Source organism: Xylocopa sonorina, unplaced genomic scaffold, assembly GCF_050948175.1.
Source record: "Xylocopa sonorina isolate GNS202 unplaced genomic scaffold, iyXylSono1_principal scaffold0014, whole genome shotgun sequence".
NCBI classification, from domain to species: domain Eukaryota; kingdom Metazoa; phylum Arthropoda; class Insecta; order Hymenoptera; family Apidae; genus Xylocopa; species Xylocopa sonorina.
In genome coordinates, this window is record NW_027490090.1 from 2,474,455 (window position 1) to 2,497,377 (window position 22,923).

The window sequence follows — 22,923 nt, forward strand, 5'->3', positions numbered from 1 at the left end:
AACGCGATCAGTCTCTCGATCCCATTGGCAGTTCGACCGATCCCCTCTAACATCTGCTATATGTATATATAATACAATGTACACGAGTTTGTACAAAAACCAGGGAGGAAATATTTCCAGTGAACACACTCGTCTCGCGGGAAAGTGGGGAGTAGTTTTGGTGGGTTTACGCTCTCTCGGAGATATCGTTCTTGTACGGTTGAAACAATTTCGGTGGTTCGATCTTGCTGGTCTGCACGCTCGGCGTGGACGCGATGCCGTTGTACGAGTTCTTCCCCTCGAACCCTGCGATCGTCTGGATGGTGGTCGGTAATCCTGCGAGGCTGATACCGGTAGGGAGCTTGATCTGCGAGGACGGGTGATTGTTGGGCGGCGGACTGGTCTTGTTGGCTGGTAGATGCGGATGATGCGGCTGCGTCCCGACGCAGTCGCAGTCGCTCGAGGCGTCCGAGTGCACCGGACTGAGCTCGGGTAGCAAGGTCGGCCTGTAGGTGGTCGCGGTGGTCGTGGGTGGGTTGTTCACCTGGAAGGCGGTATTCCCGACGGTAGGAACGCCCAGGCTGGCCAAGTGTAGGGGTGGCAGCGAAGGGTGAGGCTGAAGGAGGTGAGGATGCGCGGGGTAAGCGGCGGCGGTGCGCGGATGCGGCCGATGAAGGGAGGACGCGCTGGTGGTGGGCACCGCTCCTGGATACGGCGTGTATCTGGCCGCGTAGTAAGCCGCGGCTGCAGCTGCGGGGTAGGTTGGCGCCAGATGGGTCGGTGGTAGACCCGGAGCACCGTGGTACGGGGGTGGCGGAAGCGTGGCCGTCGCCGCGGCCAGCAGGGTGGCCGCGAGCGTCGGATCCGTGTACATCGCGTACGGCCAGGCCATCGCCATCCTCTGACGCTTGTCCTTCATGCGACGATTTTGAAACCAGACCTGCAAACGATACCGAGATTAGATTCGAGCGTTGGAACGCGGCGCGTTTTCTCGCGTTTCGTAACGCGTACGAGATAGACGGGAGGACTTCAAAGTCAAGGGACACGGACGGGAGGGATCGGTGCCTAACGTTTCTACCATTTAACACCTCGATCATTTCCATCGGTTCAAGTTTTATAGCCATTGTGCGGCCGAGCCAGCGCGAGATGAGAAATTAAGGGATCCATTAAAGTCAAAGGTAACCCGGGAAAACTGCTAATTAAAATGCTTAACACCTCGAACCGGATCGACCGGTCGTGGTCGAAAGAAATTAAGAAGTCACGGAAAAAGGATCAGGGAGATCGAAGCGAACCGAAAGAGTAAGAAGCTGCTGTTTGCCCTTCGTGATTGACTGTTTGCGCGGCCGTCGGAACCGAAGAAGAAGAAGAAGAAGAAGAGAAGGAAAAAAAAGAAAAGAATCGGCAGCGGATTCTGGCGAGCCTTCTCCTTCCCTTCTTCTTCGTCGTCTCTTACCGAGCTATAATCGCCAATCAAACATGGCGGTCCGTGTAAAAACGAGCAACGTTCTCGTTCATGGCGCGCGAGCAAAAACTCTTAATCGACTCGATTAAGCGTACGTCGTGTCGGGCCCCCTAATTCGTACGGAATATCGATCGATTTAATCGAGTTCTGTTCGGAGCGAGCCGAGAGAGAGAGAGAAATTTCGCCGTCGTAAACGAAGGTTTGTTTGATGAAATTGCGTAATGAACCGCGATCCTCAAGGCTTTTCCCTGTGTACCTTCGTGACTGTCGATTACCGACATTAATTAAACAAACCGAGGTGTTAATAGAACACTTTTCTACGCGCAGGAGGGAAGATGAGCTCATCGTTTACTGAACTTTATTGCGATACGTTTACTTATCCTCGATAAATATTCAGCCGTTAATGGTGCGAGGAGAGAGACGAAACGATTTTTCTAATTGCTCGTTTGATAATTTACGTCTTTGCACACCTTGATCGTTGATTCCGGCAGATGTAATTGTGCGGCCAGTTCGCATCTTCTCGGCCTGCTCACGTAATTCTCTCTGTGAAACTCTTTCTCTAATCGCGACAGTTGTTCCCTCGTGAAAGCCGTTCTGTATCGTCTGATGTTCGGATCCATCGAGGACAACGGTTGTTGTTGTTGTTGTTGTTGCTGCGTTGGCGACGAATCTGCAAATGAAAAATTAAATTTTCCCGTTATGTTTCATCGAGCAGTTTCACGACTTTTTAGGACGATTCGTTACGCGAGCATTGTACCTTCTTGTTTGGTATCAATGTTCAAAGTCACCACAATTTCTCCGAGGAAACACGGAGTAGTTGTAGTAAACGGCGGTTACACAGTGTCGCCTTCGAAAGCAGCGGGTGGTCGCGTTTCGAATCGTGTAAACCAGAAAGGAAGGGACGACGGTTCGAGAAGCTGAAAAGATCTCGGATGGCAACTTTCTTTGGCGACTTTTTCGACACCGGTTTTTCGCGTAATCGTTCGCGACGAGCGCGAATCTAAAAAATGAACCTTATAGGAAGAATATACCGGTGGAGGTGGCATTTGTCATCTTTTCGAAAGAGAAACAAAAGCAAGGGGTACCGAGGGGAAATTTCGCGAAGCCCTCGGCAATAAACTGATCTTCCGGAACGAGCTTTCGAGAATCAGGGAGCGACCATAAAATAATTACCGCAATAAACCGCGAGGACCGATTCCAACCAAGGACTTGGACGATCTTTGCTAAGCCTTATTTATTTTCACGGCCGTGCTATGCAGAATGGACAGTGTTCCGTTGGAGCCTCGGCAAACTAGTCCTAATGTATATTGTCCCAGCTAACAACGGACAATCAATTGGATTAACCTTTCGAGTAATTAACGCCCTAAGTAATATTCCCGCTTGTTAGTTATTGCCTGGGCATTGTGCACGAGTACGCGAGTCCGTCACGATTTTTATGTACGAGAACCCGTTCCGTTCACGATACTACGCGTACCTCATTTCTGGCGGCAAAACCCAACTTGAAATTTTCAAACAAATGGAAACTCGAATATAGCGGAAGCTTGTTTGAAAATTCACCTTTTTCCGGTGTCTTCGGCATGTTCCCCGGCGGAGGACTGTGCGGAGGGCTCAACTGATATTGCGGCGGTACAAGATCCACGACTATCGTCTCCTCCTCCCTTTGATCCCTCTGTTGATCATCGAAATTCCTCTGATAGCCCTGCATTCTGTCCACTGTCGCGTCCACTATTGGCCTGTGATTCGTTCCAGTATATATGTATAACGTTCACTCGTCCCGCAGGTTCTCGAAACAGCACTGTTCACACCGATCGTCCGAATAAATTCGTCCAGTTTGCACGACACCAGCGCATCAAGGGTTACTCCGTTTACCCTACGAACCGATCGTTGGCTTGGCTACTGGTACGCAGCGCCGACGAGAAATGCTAACGTATAACTGAAAGGACCAACCAGCGAACCAACAATTTATACAACCTTGCCAATCCACCCGGCGACCATCGTTCGCTCGCGTAGCCCGATTGGCCGCCGCCTTTTGCATCGCCGTTCCATTGGCTCTGCCCAGCCTTGGCTCTGCCTATTTCCTCCCGTTCTCCGCTCCGCTTCGCCCCACCACCACCGCGAGAGGAAGATGCATTTTTCCCGAGATGCGCCAACAGCATCAGCTTATGCACGCGAGCTCGCGGAAATTATCTCTCGTTATTTCCTCGAGAGCAAATTCACCCGAATTGGCCCTCCGTGAACTTCCGCGCACTGATGAACTTCAATTTTCCAACGGGAGCATCTTTCCGGTTAGAGTATCCCCCGCTCGAGCGGCGAATGCGTTTCATATTCGACGAACGAGTCTCCTCCGTTCAGGGATGAAAAGAGTTTGCCGACAAATATTTCGACAATTAACTCGCTAATAATGTTAGTTTCTCCAGCGGAACGGACTTAATAGGAAGAATAGACTTAATAAGAAAGGAAGAGGGGAAATATTTCTCCAGGAGACCCGCCGCGCAATAACGCCATAAAAAGTAAGGAATTCCGCTTGCTACCACTATTACGGCGTTTTCGTCAGCCGAGACTGTCGCGTCGTAAAAACTTTGCTCTATTTTAAACGACCGTGCGATTGTAAAAATTGCATCGTCCCGTTTCTTCTCTTACCTTGCGCTCTTCTTCGCCGAGACTATACAAACAATTTGAAACTTTTGTGGACCGTTCCCTTCTTTTTACCAAGTTCGAATTACTAACCGCGGGTGGATATTTCGAACGAGATCAACCGCGATGATAACAATTTTACGATATAATATTTGTGTAAACACTAGACAAAGTATATAACTGGCAATGATTCTGTCTTACTCGTTTCGACGAGCGGCAGACTGATCGCGTATTGCCAATAAATCATCGACAAAAATTCCAACCAATTCAGAGATAGCGCGGCAATTTCTACGGAACGAACGGCATGCTCAAAATTGGATCAGAGATTGCTAATTATTTTTGCACGACGCGGACCGTTCGACGTTTACGACGACACCGAAATTTTCTACTCCGCGTTAATCTTTGATCGGGTCTCTTTCACCGACGAACGGACCCCGGAAACGTGCTTTGATTCGGCTTTAATTTACCCGCGACTTGAAAAAAGAAAAAAAAAAAAAAAAAAAAATGAAAAATATGCGATCAAGTTTGAAACAATTCCAGATTAATATTCACGCGAAACGTATCTACGCTGCGCGACCACCGTGATTCCGTTTTAAATTTCTCATTCGACTATCAAAACCAGCATCGCGGCTCTAAATATCGATCGATTGATCTCCGTTAACGAGAAAAGAAAGCTGGAACGAGTGTCTATGGGTACCTGGTGGCAGGAGGAGGTGTAAAAAGTTTATTTCGTGTAATTTCGACCTCAAACCGAAACTGGAGCAACGGTACCATTCGGGACCATAATTCATCCTCTGGGACAGCCGAACTTATCGGTTTTTATTAGGCCCCATCGATAGGCAAAACGGTATCGATCTTTTTCCCAAACTTGCCTTTTTTTTTCTCCCTAAAACGAGCATCATCCCGGTGCTTCTTTTACGGGGGTGCAGTAACTCGGATTTTCCTTGAAATACAGCCAGCAGTTAAATCTGGAGCATTTTTTGTTTCGCTCGCGCCGTTCCCCTGAGAGCGCGCAGAAAGAAAACGCGTTCGGCCCTCACTTTCGCCGAAATTTAAAATGCACCAACGCCCGTTATACGCCCGTTATACGCCCGTGGAACCCAATGAGAAACGGAGCTCGCCATTACGAGGGCTTATTGCGCTCTATACCTTGCGCAATTTTTATTCATTCGCAACGATACTGCGAGGCTACTCGAAAATCAAGTTAAAAGAAAACATCGAAGCGTCGAATCGTTTACCTGCACAAACGGCGCAAACTGCATGCGTGTCCCCTCGAAAAGTCAAAGGGTTAATTCGTAAACTGAAAAGCTACGTAGCTGAGCAAGTATTCGTCTGCATAAAAATTCATTATATCGTAAACGCTCCAACTTTTGTACGAACCCTTTCGATTTTTTGTTCCATTTGTAATCCGCTTACGAGAACTGTAGAAATGAGAATTCTGACCTGAAGATTTCTTTATGACCACGAGAACGCGGCGCAAACTTTCACCCTAACCGAGATCTACAGACGATTGTCTTGCTCTTTCTTCTCGTTATTAAAATTATCGTCGAAAGGACGAAACCCTTTAAGGGTTTTGCTTCTACGCGCCATGAAAATACGGCACTGTCTTCCTTTTTTTTTTTTTCGTAGAAAAATGTTAAAAAATCGGTACAATAAAAAGTGGAAGAATCCTTGCCATTAACATTTTAAATGGTTAATCGGAGGAATGAGAAAGTAAAGGAGATTCGAATTGGGTGGAAATTGCGGAAATTCGAGAGTGACCGCTTAGGTTAGCAAATCCAAGGGACATAATTCCGCGCGAACAGCCGGTACAGATGCGGTCGCAATCATGCCGCTGATTAAACGGTTTGATTAAGCGTCTAATTTAGTCGCGTGTACGGTGTAACGTGTTGGTTTATGCGAAATCTATAAAGCCACCCCGTGCGGGCGTCACTCGCGTGAAAATTACGTCCATCGAGAGCCACCGACGGCCACCGACCAGCTCGTTTTACGTATTTTATGCTCGACCACCCCTATCGTCGATCTATTCCGATCATCGCACGCGGAATCGATAAAAGACGTCGTTTTTCCATTTCGAACGCGAGCGGAAAAACTTTGTAGCGTAATAATGACGTAACTATGTCCAAGGTTTATGTTTGTACCAATAAGCGACGTTGATGATATATGATAATTACCAGCGATTTCATCGATTTGCATTGCAAAACGACTCGTCGCGAGCATGCATAAAAGATTTTTAACTCGTAACAATTCTAAAAGAGACCAGTTTGCAAAGGTTTCACCTGCCGGCAAGGTAGGTTGTGTTCTTAGGTAAGGTCAAGGCTCGAATACTACTACAACTACTAATAATAATAAGTCGATAGCGCCAATAAAATTGGGCAAGCCATCTTTAACAGTCCGTAGGGCCTTTTGTACTGAAAATCGGATTAGCGAGCGTCCGGTTTACAAACACCGTCGAAACCAATTGAAAGGAAGCTCCACATGCGTTCCCTATTTGCTCGGGCTTTCAATGTTTAACAGGATTAGCGCGGCAATGATCATTGGATAAAAACGACCGATGACACCCTACCGATAAACGACCACGGATCGGTAGAATACTCCATTTTTCTACGCTCATTGTCTGTGGAGTTTTACGGGCCATTGATTAACGAGGGTGGTCGAAGAACGAAACGTGTTACGAGATTATTGGCGGAATACGCGGTGCAGAGTTGAATTAAACCAATTATCAGCGAATATCCGGAAATTAGTGTATCAGGCGGCGGAAAGGGTTTATTGGGCCAACAAAATGCAGCTTTATGAGCATGCTAATGGGTTTGTAACTGTCGGATGGAGGAGGTACGGAACGGGCGCAGGTCAGCTTTTTACCCGGTAAACGCTCGAATTAACAGCTTCACGCGCAATCGGCGTACATTCCACCCGGAACTCTTTTTCCCCCCCCGTTCGAATGGCCTCTCCCTATTTACGCGATCGCATAAGCGTATCTGGCTGCCTGTTGCTCTATTTAAACTGCCGCGTCTCGTTAATTCGCTTCTTTAATAAGGTGATTTACGATCGATCGACTCGCGGTTCGATCGGCGACTCGTCCGGTTCGCTCTCGTCCTGGTGTTGCGCGGTGGGCATTAGGAATTGCCCAAATTTCGGAAGTGGCCCTTTGTGCAGTTGGCCAGGATGCTTAACGATGCAACGGTTGCGTTTAATGACTTTATGGGTATATTGCGTGCCGTCGACTAACTGTAAACTAAACAACCCCCAGGGCGTAGTCCTTGGATCGTTCGAGAGATGGTAAGCGAATTCGAAAGGGATGAGGTACATTCCCAAGACGGCGCTCTTGAATCGGTCGACTCTGAATAAAGCGATGGAAAAAATTCCCGGGCCCGTTCGACAAACATTTGGGCGGCCACTTATTGGTGAGCGGCTTATCGCGTTGATAAAGGGAAAAAATCGAAAGAAATACACTCGCATATGGATATACTTGAAAAGAGTTTCGTCTTGTTCGTATTCTCGCCTCTCTCTCACGGTTCACGACTACTCGAAACTCTCGAGTCGATCGCCCCCGGGAAAAAACCGGGAGTAAAGGGTGAAAAGAGGAACGGAAAGGTACCGTTTTATACAGTTGAAGAGGCGTTGCAACACACGCGGAGCGATAACCGTGGAAGGAATCGGTTCGGTAAGAAAAATTCGCCTCGAGTCACCTTGATCTTCAAATTAGCGGAGCGAAGCTGTAACGAGAAAAAATTGTTAAAACGCGCGTACGCTCGTTCTTGGAGGAAACAAAACGGGAAAGGTGGCAGAGTGTAAGCGGCGAGATGAAAGGGACCACTCGTTCTGCGTTTTTCAGCCGCACGCTTACGAGATCTCATCTGTGACGTATACGTGTGTCACGTCCACGCGAAGGTTGGACGTATTTAGTGCATCGGCGCTAATTGGTAGACGCCACAAGAGGCTGAAACTGGAGAATATACCCGGTAGCAGAGGGGGACCAGGGCGCGTACGGATTTCGTTTTATCCGGATGTCCGCTTTTACTCGACGCTGCTCGCTGATCCTCCCGGATAGCGCGACTGACGCTCGATCGGATACAGTTTGCGATTGGATAATTGGATGTTTTTCAGAAAAAAAAAATTGAGTGGAAAACGATTCCGTGAAATGATACAGGAAGAAGAGAGGAGAGGAGACGAAATTAGAACGAAATTGGACAACCCACTTAGGCATCGGCACTCAATCGAGGAGCAGCACTTCTGGATCAAGGTGTTTCTCTTTCAAGGACCGAATATCCTGCTTCCCTACTTCCTGTTCTTCCCTTCTTTTTTTCTTCTCTATTCGTTCGAGTGCGTGAACGCGGGAAAAAAAAAGTTTCTTCTCGGCTGGGCTACGATGCGCTAGTCGAGTCGCTGTCGTCGTGTAAGCAATCTCTGTCTCGCTTATCGCGCCAAGCAGATGCATCGGAGAGTGCATCCGCGAGGCGCATCATGAGGGAAACGACCTCCTAAGATGACACGGAATCTCACTTTCGTGTCTCCTTTCGAAATGACGCTCCATTTTATTTGTCTGTGAAAAAAAGAGAAAAGAGAAAAGAGAAAGAAATTGGTCGAGCCGTCGCTCGTTCTCATTGGAAAACGTTACGTTCGAAGGGATAGCGCGCCGTATCTCCTCATGGCGGCCATCATAGTCAACCGTGGAGTGGCGGATGGAGAGGAACCAGCAAAAGGGGGAATTTATTCCCGGGCATAATACCGAGTTTATAACCGAGTTAGCGAAATCGGGTTCGCGCCCCGGAAATAACGACGGTGTAAAGATCTGGGGAGGGGAGGGCGGAGGATGAACGGGGCTTTGATTAAATTAGGGGATGATCGCGCGAAATTAGAGACATTAAATTCTATACCGGGTACGGTCGGTTGCGATCGCGTTCTACGCGGTGGTGGACCTTCCGTCGAGTTTTCATCGAACGCGAGGGGAATCGCTCGAACCGAGAACCGTTTCACACAGTTGGACGCGATGATTATGAAAATAAATCGCATCGAGGTAAAAAGTAGCACGAGTGGAGGCTGCATCTGGTCGAAAGGGATAATGCGAATCTCGAGGCTCGAGATAGTCGTCGTGTCGTCGAGGAATGAAACGGGTGAAGAGGCTGCGATCGGCTGCTAAAATCGTGAAAGGTTTACGACATACCGACAGGGAGATTGACAGACTGTTTACTGTCAGACAGAGCTACGAGATCGCAGTACAGGCTCGTTAATGGTACTTGGTCGCTTATTGCGCGTTTGCCTTTCCACTCGAACGACTTCGTTCCCCGATAACCTTATCCAATCTGCCCTGGGAACTATCTCTTCGAACATGCGAATATTTTTTGGTAAACGCATCGAATATAACGCGCCATCGAACGGGGAAATTAATAAAAGTTTTGTACGTTTGCAGCTGTTGGAAGGAACACTTTGACGAGTCCTTGGAACTACGAGGCGATATCCTTCCGCAAGCCGACCGTGTTACGCTTCCACGACGGTAAAGCCTTGCCGACTAATAAGTTTCATCCCCCGCGTAGTGAGCACCAATTATCAACTTGCTCCGGCTATAATTAAAAAATGTAATTTCACCGGCACCAGACCTCCTCGATCTTCCGCGTTAACGATCTGCTCCCTGCTATACCTCTGCTTAAAGCGGAGAGGGATTTTCGCAACGAAACGGTGTGGAAATGATTTCTCGAATCCGCGACAAAGCGTCGCGCCCGATGCCCACGTGTTTGTCCAGCGGAGAAACTGGTTTTCAAATCAAATCGTTGCTTTCCTTCTTAAATATTAAACACGCGAGGCGTTAATTTTACTGATTAACGCTAGCCGACTTAGTGGCATAGAAAAGTTCTTTGTGCGCGTTCGAGAAGTCACGAAGACAATCATTCCGATGTTAACGCTTTAAAATATTTCCTACGGCTTAAACAGTTTTATTGCCTCGCAACCACGCTGACTCGACTGCCAACGTTTCGAGTTAAACGATATTTTCGGGAAAAGCGTATCACGTTCCTGTCCCTCCTCCCTCGTACTTCGTTTACCGAGAGAGTTATAAAGGTAAAAAAGAAAAAGAAGAAATTCTTTATTCCGCGCGGTATTTCCTTTTCCTCTCTCATCTTCGCAGCCAGCGAAGGGTAAGGATGGGGTTGAGTCTCGTTACGGCGGCATCCGACGCGTGTTGGTGGCTTGGATACACGAACGAGTAAATAGACAGGTGGTACGCGTAGCACGTACACAAAGATATGGCTGGTGAGAGATTCACAGGGGTCGAAGGGGTGGTAAGGTGGTAGGTAGCAATAAGGTGCTGGGCACCGCGCTGTTACGACCCCTGATCTAGTGATATCATGTATGAGAGAACAGCTTCGCGTACTTCCACCCTGAAAATTATGTGAAACACTTGCTACCCGTTTCATCCAACGCTCTCGCGAGCTTCCTTAATACTTGAACATTTTTGTAAAATGTAAAACGCATCGCGCCAAACTGAGACTTCTTTTTTTTTTTTTTTTTTTTTTTAATCAAATTAACGATTAAAGTTTAAGCTGGTACCGCGGTTCGCGCTGCAGAGTACCGAATTTAATTATACGCACGGTAGAGGCGAAACTATCGCGTAACCCTGGTCCTAATTGCCCCGTTGCTTACTAATTAACTAGAGCTCGCAGGCCGGATCATTACGTCGGTCACCGTGCTCTAAACGCTACGTTTCTCCATCCAAGCTCCTATTTTGGACGGTACGAAACAATAGAGAATGAATATTATCCGGTGAAACGAAGAGTCGAAGAGAAAAGTTGAAGAAATTTGCAGGAAATCTCGAAAGGAGCGTCAGGTAAAAGGTAAAAGGAACAGCCGCCGGGGGCCATGATGGCTCTGACCTTTCTCGCTTATCTGCGAGGTCAGAGTGAAAAAGAGAGAGAAAGAGAGGGATAGAACGGGAGATGCGCCGGGTCAATACTTCTCGGGAGGGTTTCCACGAGGAAAGAGGGGATCGTTTTGCCACCCCTCGTTTCTCTGCTCGCCGACGATTGGCGGTGGCAGGAGACGGGGTGGTGGTTCCACGGGGGTGGAAACACAACAGACAGATATTTGATTGTGACGGAACAACTTTACTGGACGATCAGGCTACGCTTACGTTTCCATTCGACAAACTGCCGAATAATATCGTTCTTAAGCGAGTCAATTTTCAACGTTACTCTATTCCAGTGTAAAATAATTGCTATATTAGAGTCGCTGTATGGAAACGTTCGAGCCTTATGGTCGCGTGAAGATCAACCGTCAAGGGAAATTTATCACTCGAACCGAGTTCTCCTATTAAAGCTGACCAATTCGCCCCGTAAAGATGCAGCAAACCTCAAACTTACCGTTCCTCTCGTACAACGAAATATAAAGGAATATTCCAATTCGTTTAAACTGCAGCTCCGCCGGTGAATATGAAATTTAATTTCAATGATCGTGATTTATCTTTTCTCGGCTTAGCTTGTAAGAGGGAAGGAGCGAGAGAGAGAGAGAGAGAGAGAAAGGGAAGAAGAACTCACCACACCTCGTTTCAGCGCTCGACGACGATTGGTCCTGGCAGATCCCGGAGGATGGAGATGGAGAAGGTAGCGCGGAGATGAACGCGCGAGGGACCGGAAAGGGTGGCGGTGAACGAGCGACAAGGACAAAGGTTCGCCCTTGAGACCTCGAGGGGGGTGGAGGGATGAGGGCGGCTCGTGAAACGCCATCATCAACCATTCATAAGGTGTAGCGGCCTGTTTATCAAAAGAATACTTTGCAGTTGACTCCCTGGGAATAACTAACGCGCGCGAGCGAGCTGCATAAAGAATATTTTAAGATCAATCCTTTGGATGATCCTTTCGAACGGCCTTTCTATTCTTACGTCTCAGCAACAGTTGCCGTTTGCATTTCTCTCGCCAAACGCTGCAATTCTCTTCGATTTCTTCTATAAATTAGAATTTTTCCAGCGAAAGCTATTCAGCTGTTCCTGTCTATAAAATTGATGGTTCTGCGAGACGACTCTTTTATCCTCTCCTTCGGCAACTAATGATGTGGGCTGAACGGTGCTCCATCCTACGGACACGAAGAAATGATCGTCATCCATCAACATCGTATCGACACTGTGACACCCCTCGATTTTTCTCCGCGAGGGGATCTAATCCCGACGCGATTAAAAAAATATATTATTTTCGCCCATAGAAAATCCACATTGCAAATTGAATTCGCGCGTTCGCTTTACGATCATCGACGGTCCGTATTAATTTCAGTTTCGAGAATCCACGGCTCGAATTAATTGTTTCGCCACGGCGAATGGTCCTATCGATAAAGATACGGGTGTCGTTCGTTTAAAAAGCGAACAAGCGAGGAAATATCGAGCCGCTCGCGGAATGATTAATCCCAGGGACGAACGATGATTTCGATCAAGTTTAATCGCGTTTCACTTACAGCCCCGTGCCGCGATCACCTACGGGTGACGGCAATTTCGGGATCCCTGGCTCGCATAAAACTGCGCGCAGCGTCAACTGCGAACGAGGCAGCATATGTGGATGTAACTGCCACCCCATTCTACGACAGGGAGAATATGGGCACCGCCGGTAGCTGTGTGTCCGTTTTGTCATTGGAATTTGATGATCCACCATCCCGTTGGGGTCGGCTACATAAATATTTGCCCTGTAATCCCTTCGTGGATCCACTTGCCGACTCGACGGTATAATCCCCTTTGTTCCAACTTCTACACCGCACCCTTTCGCTTTATCGCGCACCTCGTCACCGATGCTTTACGATCCGCGTTTCTCCAGTTTGCTGCCCGATGCGCTTAACGAGAGGCGCGTCTTCTTTCTTCGCTAATGCTATTACAATTAGCAGTAACCATTAGACAATCGTAAATGAGTGTTCAAAGGTTTCGTCACGGATAATAAAGTCTGGAACAGGGATTCACCGATTTCACGCTCGATTAATTTCATTAACAGGGTTGAACCCTTTCCGCGCCCATGTTTCTCGGACGACAGCAGGTACGGATTACCCTTCCGACAAGTGCAATTGATCCCCGCAAAGTTACAAACAGTACCGTTACCATATGTAAAGAATTAAGATAACGTCGCGATGACAATTGAAATGATCCCTCTGCTGACAACTTTTGCCCATCGATTTGTCAATCCAATGTCCATTACAGCATCGAATTATTATATATATATATATATACTTAACTTTAATTCAGATCGATTAAATTCGTATGTATCGCTTATTTTCTATTTTACGCTATTTTATATTTTTTTTCTTCTTCTAATAATTGAGATGGTAGTAGTAGCGTAGTATGGCATAGTATAGGAAGATAACATATGTCACTGAATTCTATAAATCCCCATCTAATCCCATTTAAAGCTATGATCATGTATAATGCAGTGACTTCGTCACTGTGTCGTGTTGCGACAGAGAATCAACGAGACATGATTAATGGCTTTCGTGTTTCTAGTCTTCCGCCGTCGCTACCTACTCCTATACGAGAATTATTTCGTCCAACTCGGTGTTGCGCATCGAGTTTCGAGGGCGAAACTTTAGGCTGAACGTGCCGACCAGCATATTTTTCCTGCAACAAATCCGAAAAAGTCGCGGAATTAATTTAGTCGGGAGACCGGTGCACGGCGATGCCCCACGTCAAAGTGTCGTCGTTATCAACGTCCTGCTCACCTCTCAGCTGACGTACCATAAATCGTGGATCGACGTGCTGCCGCAAAAAAATCGCGCCAGAGCGAGAGAGACTGCGACCGTCCTCTCCTGCAATCTCCAGGAAAATGAACGCCATAAATAAGCACGGCCGGCCAATAATTCCGTCGCGATCGAGCAACAAGAGTTTTTCATCGGTGCAGGCAGAACGGGGTGGCGGCGCGGTTCAAACTAGCGATGGACACGACTGGATGCATCCTTCAGCATTCCTGCTGGGACACTTTCACGCCCCTATCAAAGCCTTACATTAAAATTGTGTACATATTTCTGCATTTACCTTGAATAACATTGCGCAAACTATTCGTTTAAATGTTTGTTACCTGTTTGCGACTGGCCCCCCCGACGTGCCCCCGAAGTATGCAGACCCGCTGTGCGAGTGTGTGCGAAGGGTTATCGGCTGTAGGCGTTACTGGCACGAGAAATCCATCAGTTCGTTGCGCTCAATTTCCTGCTCGATTTAATAGTATCGCGAGGACGAAAGACATCGCGCGATTCCATCTGGAAAACGAAAGATGATCAATGAGTTTGATGTGAAAGCAAAACACGTGTGGGTGTTGATCCCATCGCTAGAAACAAGAGCGAAAGCACAATTGTAGCGGAGGTGGAGGAGACGACGCCGATGGCAGGAGGGTAGTACGACGTGTTTTGTAATCAAATCTAAAATTCCCAGCGCGGAGGAATCCGATGAAAGAGTAACCAACGGACACAATCGAATCGTGCTACAAGCTTGTCACCTGACTTCAAATAAGCGACCACTGTCCTGCGCTCTCTACGCGCTGTTATCTGCACACCTTTAGCCTTCTTTCAGCTCCGACTCGGCCTCAGATTTCCCTCGGGACCGAAAAAACTGTCCTACCCCTTTTCCGCGTAGAAAGCCTGGGAGCAGTGCTGACCCTCTTAAAATCTGAAACTTTTACCAAAATTTCTTCCTTTAATCATTGACGAATGATATCTTTTCGAAACTGATTCAATCTATCTTTCGATCGGTTATTCGTTTACTTATTTCTTAAATTACTATTATTTTAATACATCCTATCGAATATTGTAATTTAAAACATTCAAGAACATCGATAAGTGTTATTCTTTTAATCATCTATCAGTAATTAGTACTTTTATCTGCAGTAGAACTAATAAGTGGACAGTGGTGATATCTGTTGGCATTCACTTTCTTTAGTGGCTCCTTGCTTGTCCTATGATCCTAGTATACAGCCGAACTTTTCATTAGGATTATAGGATAAGCAAAGAAGTCGTTGACTGAAGCGCTAATGGCTCTTTGCTTGTCCTATGATCCTATTAAAAAGTCTAACTCAGCATTAGGATCATAGGATAAGCAAAGAAGTCGTTGACTGAAGCGCTAATGGCTCTTTGCTTGTCCTATGATCCTATTAAAAAGTCTAACTCAGCATTAGGATCATAGGATAAGTAAAGAAGTCGTCGACTGAGGCGCTAATGGCTCTTTGCTTATCCTATGATCCTAGTAAAAGTCAAACTCAGCATTAGGATCATAGAACAAGCAAAGAAGTCGTTGATAGAGATGCTAATGGCTCCTTGCTTATCCTATGATCCTAATGCAGAATGTTACTAGGATCATAGGATAAGCAAAGAAGTCGTCGACTAAGGTGCTAATGGCTCCTTGCTTATTCTATGATCCTAATGCAGAATGTTACTAGGATCATAGGATAAGCAAAGAAGTCGTTGACTAAGGTGCTAATGGCTCCTTGCTTATTCTATGATCCTAATGCAGAATGTTACTAGGATCATAGGACAAGTAAGGAGCCTCTAGGCTTCAGTCAACGACTTCTTTGCTTGTCCTATGATCCTAATACAGAGTTAGACACTTACTAGGATCATAGGACAAGCAAAGAGCAATTAGAATTTCAGTCAACGACTTCTTTGCTTGTCCTATGATCCTAATGCTGAGTTAGACTTTTTAATAGGATCATAGAACAAGCAAAGAGCCATTAGCGCCTCAGACAACTTCTTTGCGTATCCTATGATCCTAATGCGGAGTTGGACTTTCTAATAGGATCATAGGACAAGCAAGGAGCCACTTGACATAAAATAAATATTTAATTTCATTATAATTAATGCAAATTAATCGATGTAAATATTAAACACACACAAGTAAATGCCACAATTTTTTAATTTATTATAAAACATTAAAAAATTCTCAAACAAACACAATTACTTTTGAGAACATTACAGATTATTGGGAAATATAAATCTTGTACTTAAAATTATACGAAACTTACAAAACACTTATAGTAGGTATTTGTTGCTCTTTTATATTTGAAAATATTCATTTTATACATTCGTGTACGTAATACAATTTTCAGTGTAACCGCTTATTTCAGCAAAGACCACTTCAGCTGCTCCTTTGCGGATTGCAAAACCTAGAACAAAAACAAAATATTTAATGACACAAATGAAAATCCTATGAAACGTTGTTGACAATTCTGCCGTCTAGGATCACAAAAACTTACAATCAGAGACTGTGCGAAGAATGTAGAATGATGCATGAACACAAAATAAAAAAATCGAAAATGTTTCTATATGGTAAATGGACATAAACTTTGCTATGCCATTAAGTCAATTAAATATGCTACACTTAATACTAATCATTACCTGAGCGACTGTTTGTTCACCAAGCGGAATGTCATCTGTTCTTAAAGCTACCCTCTGAACAACACTAGAAGCATCGGCATCAAGAATAATTCTAAAAAGCGTTACACAATTTTTAATCTTTCCATGTACTCTACTTTTAATTAGCATCATCATCTATATGTATTTAACTTGTTTTATTTACCCTCCATCGCAGATTTCATCCATAGCTAACATAACTATATCTAGGCTGTCCAGAACAGCTCTTTTTTCAACATTCTTCCTCAAAATTTGGCTCACAGAATCGTATAGGCAATTCAACACGCTCATCAAAATAAGCTGAAGCAAAAGAAAAAGCTTGTAATTTTCCAAGTAGAGTAAAAGTTTATTAAGTGCTCGATTAACCCAGCTAGAGCATACCTCATTTTCGTGAGAACTTCCCATAACGTAAAAGAATAAATCTACGTTACTTCTATAAACGCACGTTAAACCATCGAGCATAATAATTTCTGCGTTTGCTCTGTGAGTTTTATTGAAAAGGTTTTTCTCAAATGTTTTCTGTTCTTTGGAGGTAGGAAAAACATTTTTGTCGTAATATTTGGCCAATATTCTATTACCGTCGTTGTCCAGGATGGCCATACCTTTGACGGTATAAAGCGTTGGTTCCTACGGACATATATATTCACATTATATGCATACGTATGCAGTTAATATTAAAACATAATTGGCGTTAGAAAATTTTTCCCATATATTTCCCATGTAGCAGTCAAACACAATTTCTAATCACCAAACATGCTACACTGGTTTAAAAGAGGTTAGGAAACATTTTCGTTTGGTCATTTGTTTTAATAAACGATAATAAATGGAAATAAATATGAAAAGCAAACTTAAAATCAATGGAAATCATACGCGTTGCCGAAAATCGCGATCCTGGTCACTCTGAGGCATTGAAGAGAGGTTATGTTGGACAACTTTTGATGATCCACCACGATTCATGATTAGAATTGCACGAGACAATACTTACATCAAGAATATATTATTAAGCGCGGAACTAAACTATGAAATCTATATATATATGTATCTATATATACGTATGCATGTATAAAAAAAAAACTGAAGGCCGACAATTTGAAAACCTACCAATAGCTGACCATCCATATTTACGTCAAACTTGACGTGTCAATGTCGACTGCGATACGCGAATCGATCTCCACGCTCGACGACGATTAATTCGATTAGTCGATAGATCAAACTAGTCGCGATTCAATTTAAATTGTGTAATGTTTGCAAAGGAGGTATATTTAATAAATTCATTATTTACAACATCCAGTGTTACAAAATAATACAAAACGTATATGAATATTTCATTAAATAAATACGTTGAACAATCATATACACGTATAATGTATTTCGTGTGGATTCTGCGTCAGATATGATTAGTTTAAGCGGTCCAAGTGATCAAGCCTTGTTTGAATTGTTAAGTCTCCTTCTTTTTTATCATATTTGAATATTTTCGAAAAAATTCTGGTCCGTCCCATTTACCGCTGGAAATAATAAAAATATAAAATTCCATGTCCTTTCCCGTGCAAGAATTCGATAGCTGTTTTATAATTACAATGAATTTACCGAGTCATTAAGGTCCAGTATAACATTGGAAACGCATAAGTCTTGAGTAGAAAGGTGAAAAAGTATTCTCGACCTTGATTAACTGGAAATGTTTCCAATGGTTGTAAATTATAATCGAATTCAGCCAGAATACATGTTTTGTAGCCAGTAACCAAAGGACAAGAAGAGTAACCATTATAAGCCATGACCATTGGTTTTCCAGCCAAGTCATCCATAATGTTCTTATACAACACCTTTCCTTGAGCAGCTAAAATGGATGAATTTAAATGAAACTTTATTCGTATCTACGACGTAAATTGCTAAATCTTAATATACCTATGGCTGCCATCGTTTTAGAATTCGGAGTACTCATACAGTCTCCGATTCCATATATGTTCGAGTATTTCGTATGACGAAGAGTTTTAGGATCCACAGATAAAAATCCCACTTCGTTCGTCAACGAAGGGTGTTTTTTTAAAACATCAGGAGGACCCATCGGTGGACACACGTGAAGCAACGAATACTAAACAAAAATATATTCAAAATTATAATAAACGGAAGAATCTTCATATATATTAAGATTACCTTTTCGACGATCGTCTCGTTCGAGCCATCCAATTTCTCAAATGTAGCTTCTTGTTTAACCGGGTCTATTTTTACGAGATTAGTTTGAACATTTACAGTAATGTCTCTTCGTTTGCAAACGTCCCAAAGTGCGTCGGCATATTTTTTAACTCCAAATATAACTGGCAAAGCTGTGTTGTACACAACCTTCACGTTATCTCGTACCTTGTGCTTACGAAAGTATTCCTCCGCGATGTATGCAATTTTCTGAGGTGCCCCGGGACATTTTACAGGACTGTTTGGGAAGGTGAATATTGCTGTGCCGCTCGTAGTTCTTGCAATTTTTGGGAATACATTCACGACAGTATCAGACCCATAGATAGAACAAACTTGCGACATACCATCTTTAAGAGTTTCCACTAAACCTGGTATCTAGATGAAAGGTGGAATAACGTCAAGTCTCGTTCGTTGGATAAGAGAAATAACATATTTAGTAGAACCTCACTTTTTCCCAATACAATTGCAAACCCATTGCCACGATCATGATTTCATATTGAACAACATCTCCATTGCTCGTAGTCACTTGATTCTGAGTTGGTTCGAAGCTCATTACATTCTCTTGTAACCATTTACCATTCTTTGGTAAAGTATCTTTCATGGGCTTCTTTGAATCCTCAAAAGATCTTATACCACCGCCGATTAAGGTGAACATTGGTTGATAATAATGCATCTGAAAAGTATAATTCTAATTAGTACGACGAAAAGGCTTTGTTTATATTTAGAAAAAAAAAAAAGAATGTTTACATCATTTGGTTCTATTATAACAACTTGATTTGGATCTTTGAATGTATTGGCAAATTTTGCAGCTATGCTGCAACCTCCGGTACCACCACCCACCACTAATACTTTGCACCTGAAATGTTTTGTTTCATTAGCATTAATACTCACGTAGATGCGAAGTTCTTAACACGCGAGTTTTAATAAATTTTTTCATGTAATATAACATCACTTACGAATGATGAACATCTCTATATCCAATTTTAATTAATATATGTCTTTTAAGAGATTGCAAACTGCAAATACTCAAGCAGGACCTAGTACGACACAAACTGTTGATGTGACTCATTTCTAGAACCAATAAAGCATATATTCATCAGATTAAATATTTGAAAAGTATAAGCATAACATGTATCATTAGATTAGTTCAATTGATACAAGTACAATTGGTACTTAAATATAGCTCTCAGAGTACATGGAATAAAAAATAATTGTAATAATTGCGAGCGCAATTATATAAAGGGCGGATAAATGTTGAAAGAGTTAATTAAGGGTAATAAATTTACCTGATTACGCTTTTATAAGGTTATCACTCAAGGAGGAAATGTATTCTGAACCGGAATTTGTGTAGATAGAGGTTTCCAAAGATTTTTGATTAAATATCCGTTAATCGCAAAGATAAACGATACGTAGATGAAATCTAAACTGTGATGTTCGCGGTCGCACACCGCAAAGTGTACCTGGAACCGATATCTATGACACATTTTTAACCTTAGATCTCTGTCGAGACGCACGCGCAATTTTAGCTTCAAATAAGAATTAACCTATACCTACATACTATTTTTACAGACGAATTTGATACAATACTTTTGCATATTTTCGAATAATAATTTCCAGATTGTATATACTTTTCTGAATGGACACATGTACACTCTCCGAGAGGAGATAAAAAAGAGGTGTTGTCTTCTTCTTTTCGCAGAACTCGTACGCGTACACGTACGCATGTTTAAGTTTGAAAGAAGGCGGAAAACTTTTAAACGAAGAACATTTAATGCGAGGACAGTACACAAACTACAGAAAAGTATGCAGCTTGAGAGTAAAAAAGGTGAAATAACGAAGATTAGATGAATGGTTGTTTTAATCATTCTCTTGTTTCTCTCTTTATTGAGGATAACTTTTTTTAACTCGGCTCCTGAAAATCATCAGTCATGAGAGAGAAAATAAAAGTATTTATTTATTAAACATTCATTCCTTCGTTTCTATATATATAAGAACTAAACGCGTATTGTATTAAGAGTAATAATAAGTCTTTGTAAAGAAAAAAAAAGAAACGGTACCAACAGACTTTGATCGGAGTGTAATCTCTTTTAAAAAGAACAAAATACTTGAACGTACAGCAGTATATAAAATAAGCTTCGCAAGGTTCATCATTTGTGGCTTTTAATATAAAATTACTTATGATTTTTTACAAAGAGTATTCCCACGACTAACGACTTCCGGATCGAGCGTGTATCCACGTTACGCAGGCTTCGTGGTATACGCGTGAAATACAAATGCAAGATTTGCAAACGATAATAATAATTAATAATAATAATAATAATAATAATAATAATAATAATAATAATAATAATAATAATAATAAGTATACACTCTCCACGTATCGTCGCTTCTGTTTAAGTCCTTAAGAATAAATTTATTTACAACGCGGACACGGCATTTTTCGGCAATCTCCTGTTGGACCTTGTTTTAAAAAAAACCTGATTCCATTCTCCATCTCGATTAAACACTCGAGCTCGTTTATAATCTCCGAAGAAAGAAACGAAATCGCTCTCTAAAAGCAGAGTTTTTTTTCCAGTCTGAATCGAGAATTTCTATCTAAATTTGATCTAACGATTCGAAGCGGCGTCCCCGTTTCGACGTTGGAAGAATCGCCTCGGGGCAACAAGCTTCTATAATCGAAATATTTTCTTTGATTAATAATTTCCTCTCTTTCTTTCTCCCTCCGCGTGTCACCGAACTCGCGGTAAATGGTGAAACCTGCTGCGTTACGGTTACTTTAGGAAAATAATTAGCAATAAACGTCGTTTGTACCGCAGAGCCAAGAGAATAAATTGGAGAGGAAAAAAAGAAAAAGGTGTAAATAACACTCTCGGCTACGGGACATACGAGAAAACACGACATGATAGTGTCGACACGATAAAATAAAATAGGCTCGGCATAATTATTGTATATCGGCAATCGTAATAAGAATGAGCTGGATGATTGATATTTTATCGCGCCGAGGAGCGTCGAAACATTTATTGCTAACATACCTTTTGCTCGCATCCCCCTCCCGATTTTGTCGTTTCGTTGAACAAACCCATCAAAGGCATTAGTAGATAATTGTATACGAGAACCACGAATCTAAGTTACATTCGATCGGTTTAGAGTTAATAATCAATAAATACATGTTTGTCGCCGTACAACTCGGTAGAACGAGATCCGATATGCACAGGAAAGAAGAATTCGTTTATCAAAGTTCACAAACGATAGAGGCGTTCACCGTATTTCGTTCTTATTGTTACCATTATTTAATGTTGGTGTTATTATAATTACCGTTATTTAATGTTAATTCATATTAATATTAATATTATCAATATAGCTGCTCGGTTTAAGATAAGAGAACGCAACAAATGCTCGTACGAAATATGCGTGAAAACCAGTGTGTGTGTGTGATACAGTACGCTCGTCCATGTATATCGGTTCGAATAATTCTATTTAATCGGTTCCTCTTAAAAAATAACACCTACGGATACAATAGAATCGAGTCGAGTATTAACCGTGTTTTCCCTATCGTTCGAAACGAGTGAACATAATTAATTAATTAATTAATGTGGAATCTCTCTCGCTTATATATTTGCGCCATTGCGCGCGTACTGTAACTTAGACAATTCTCTGTTCTTTTAAATACGAACGTTCTGTGCTGTCTAACGCGATTCTGTAACCGTTGTGTATCGAGTCATTCATTTGGTTTATTTTGGCATACAAAATAATTTTATTTACAGTTTGACAATAATATTAATCGTTTATCTATAGTCCTTTATACTAAGTGGCGGTAGTGTATAACTCGAATTACTTACTATATTATGCGGTCTTTCGGCTATGTACATAACAAAACGGCACGAATAAATATCATTGGACATGGACCAAGTTTTTTTTTCCTTCATTGCTTCGCAACAAACGATTCGTTCGTTAGGGACTGTAGAATCTGTAGAAAATTCATCTCTAAACAACAATTGGTAAGGTGGCCCATTAAGATATTTGATACAACTTGTACGAGTAACAGCTATGGAGAGCTATATATTCTATACTTTGATTAAAATGGATCAATCGTTAATAAACGTACCTATTCAATTTCTGTATGATTTTCGTTTGCTTGACAAACCCGAATGAAACTTTGTTGTAAATGCATCATCGTCAGTGTCTCGACAAATAAAATGATCTAGATCTTAGTGTATAATTAAAGTGATTGTATCCTTTCGCTTCATCGGTAAGAACATCGCACGATATATTTGTACTCCTCTCAATCGCACTCTATAACATAGTAAAAC

The 22,923-nt window shown here is 42.9% G+C and overlaps 5 protein-coding genes across 7 annotated transcripts in view; 1 reads left to right on the top strand and 4 right to left on the bottom strand.

Moving 5' to 3' along the window:
- The window catches only part of LOC143431888 (zinc transporter foi-like), a 93,967-nt gene that overhangs the window by 46,368 nt on the left and 24,676 nt on the right, over positions 1-22,923 (bottom strand). The gene's annotated exons all lie outside the window — the stretch shown is intronic.
- LOC143431891 (uncharacterized) overlaps positions 1-22,923 on the top strand; it is a gene marked incomplete at its 5' end in the record, with an annotated part of 76,322 nt that overhangs the window by 14,092 nt on the left and 39,307 nt on the right. The gene's annotated exons all lie outside the window — the stretch shown is intronic.
- On the bottom strand, positions 167-3,146 carry LOC143431854 (uncharacterized). Its single transcript, XM_076908830.1, has 3 exons — positions 2,999-3,146; positions 1,912-2,111; positions 167-919 (listed from the first exon to the last, which is right to left on the bottom strand). Exons 1-3 carry the CDS (start codon positions 3,144-3,146, stop codon positions 167-169), a joined length of 1,101 nt encoding a protein of 366 aa, XP_076764945.1.
- LOC143431811 (coatomer subunit zeta-1-like) lies at positions 16,046-17,642 on the bottom strand. 3 transcript variants are annotated; one of them, XM_076908751.1, is made up of 6 exons: positions 17,528-17,582; positions 17,297-17,406; positions 16,808-17,053; positions 16,593-16,726; positions 16,412-16,502; positions 16,046-16,179 (listed from the first exon to the last, which is right to left on the bottom strand). In XM_076908751.1, the coding sequence occupies exons 2-6, from the start codon at positions 17,381-17,383 to the stop codon at positions 16,132-16,134; spliced, it is 606 nt and encodes a 201-aa protein (XP_076764866.1). In that variant the 5' UTR covers positions 17,384-17,406; positions 17,528-17,582; the 3' UTR covers positions 16,046-16,131. The 3 variants fall into 3 exon arrangements, with proteins under 3 accessions (XP_076764866.1, XP_076764867.1, XP_076764865.1); XM_076908752.1 differs by lacking the exon at positions 17,297-17,406 and having other exon boundaries at positions 17,528-17,642; XM_076908750.1 differs by lacking the exon at positions 17,528-17,582 and having other exon boundaries at positions 17,297-17,477.
- On the bottom strand, positions 17,837-19,684 carry LOC143431810 (sulfide:quinone oxidoreductase, mitochondrial-like). The gene is made up of 7 exons (XM_076908749.1): positions 19,570-19,684; positions 19,361-19,469; positions 19,062-19,286; positions 18,578-18,988; positions 18,329-18,515; positions 18,014-18,260; positions 17,837-17,931 (listed from the first exon to the last, which is right to left on the bottom strand). The coding sequence occupies exons 1-7, from the start codon at positions 19,680-19,682 to the stop codon at positions 17,865-17,867; spliced, it is 1,359 nt and encodes a 452-aa protein (XP_076764864.1). The 5' UTR covers positions 19,683-19,684; the 3' UTR covers positions 17,837-17,864.

Coding starts and splice junctions, on each gene's coding strand:
- LOC143431854 (XM_076908830.1), bottom strand. CDS start 3,146: ATGCAGGGCTATCAGAGGAATTTCGATGATCAACAGAGGGATCAAAGG. Junction 2,112..2,998: donor GCCGAAGACACCGGAAAAAG/GTGAATTTTCAA, acceptor TTTCATTTGCAG/ATTCGTCGCCAACGCAGCAA. Junction 920..1,911: donor TGCCGGAATCAACGATCAAG/GTGTGCAAAGAC, acceptor TATCGTTTGCAG/GTCTGGTTTCAAAATCGTCG.
- LOC143431811 (XM_076908751.1), bottom strand. CDS start 17,383: ATGAATCGTGGTGGATCATCAAAAGTTGTCCAACATAACCTCTCTTCA. Junction 17,054..17,296: donor ATCGCGATTTTCGGCAACGC/GTATGATTTCCA, acceptor ATATGTCCGTAG/GAACCAACGCTTTATACCGT. Junction 16,503..16,592: donor GATGAAATCTGCGATGGAGG/GTAAATAAAACA, acceptor AACGCTTTTTAG/AATTATTCTTGATGCCGATG.
- LOC143431810 (XM_076908749.1), bottom strand. CDS start 19,682: ATGAGTCACATCAACAGTTTGTGTCGTACTAGGTCCTGCTTGAGTATT. Junction 19,287..19,360: donor TTATAATAGAACCAAATGAT/GTAAACATTCTT, acceptor TATACTTTTCAG/ATGCATTATTATCAACCAAT. Junction 18,261..18,328: donor TAAAACGATGGCAGCCATAG/GTATATTAAGAT, acceptor CATCCATTTTAG/CTGCTCAAGGAAAGGTGTTG.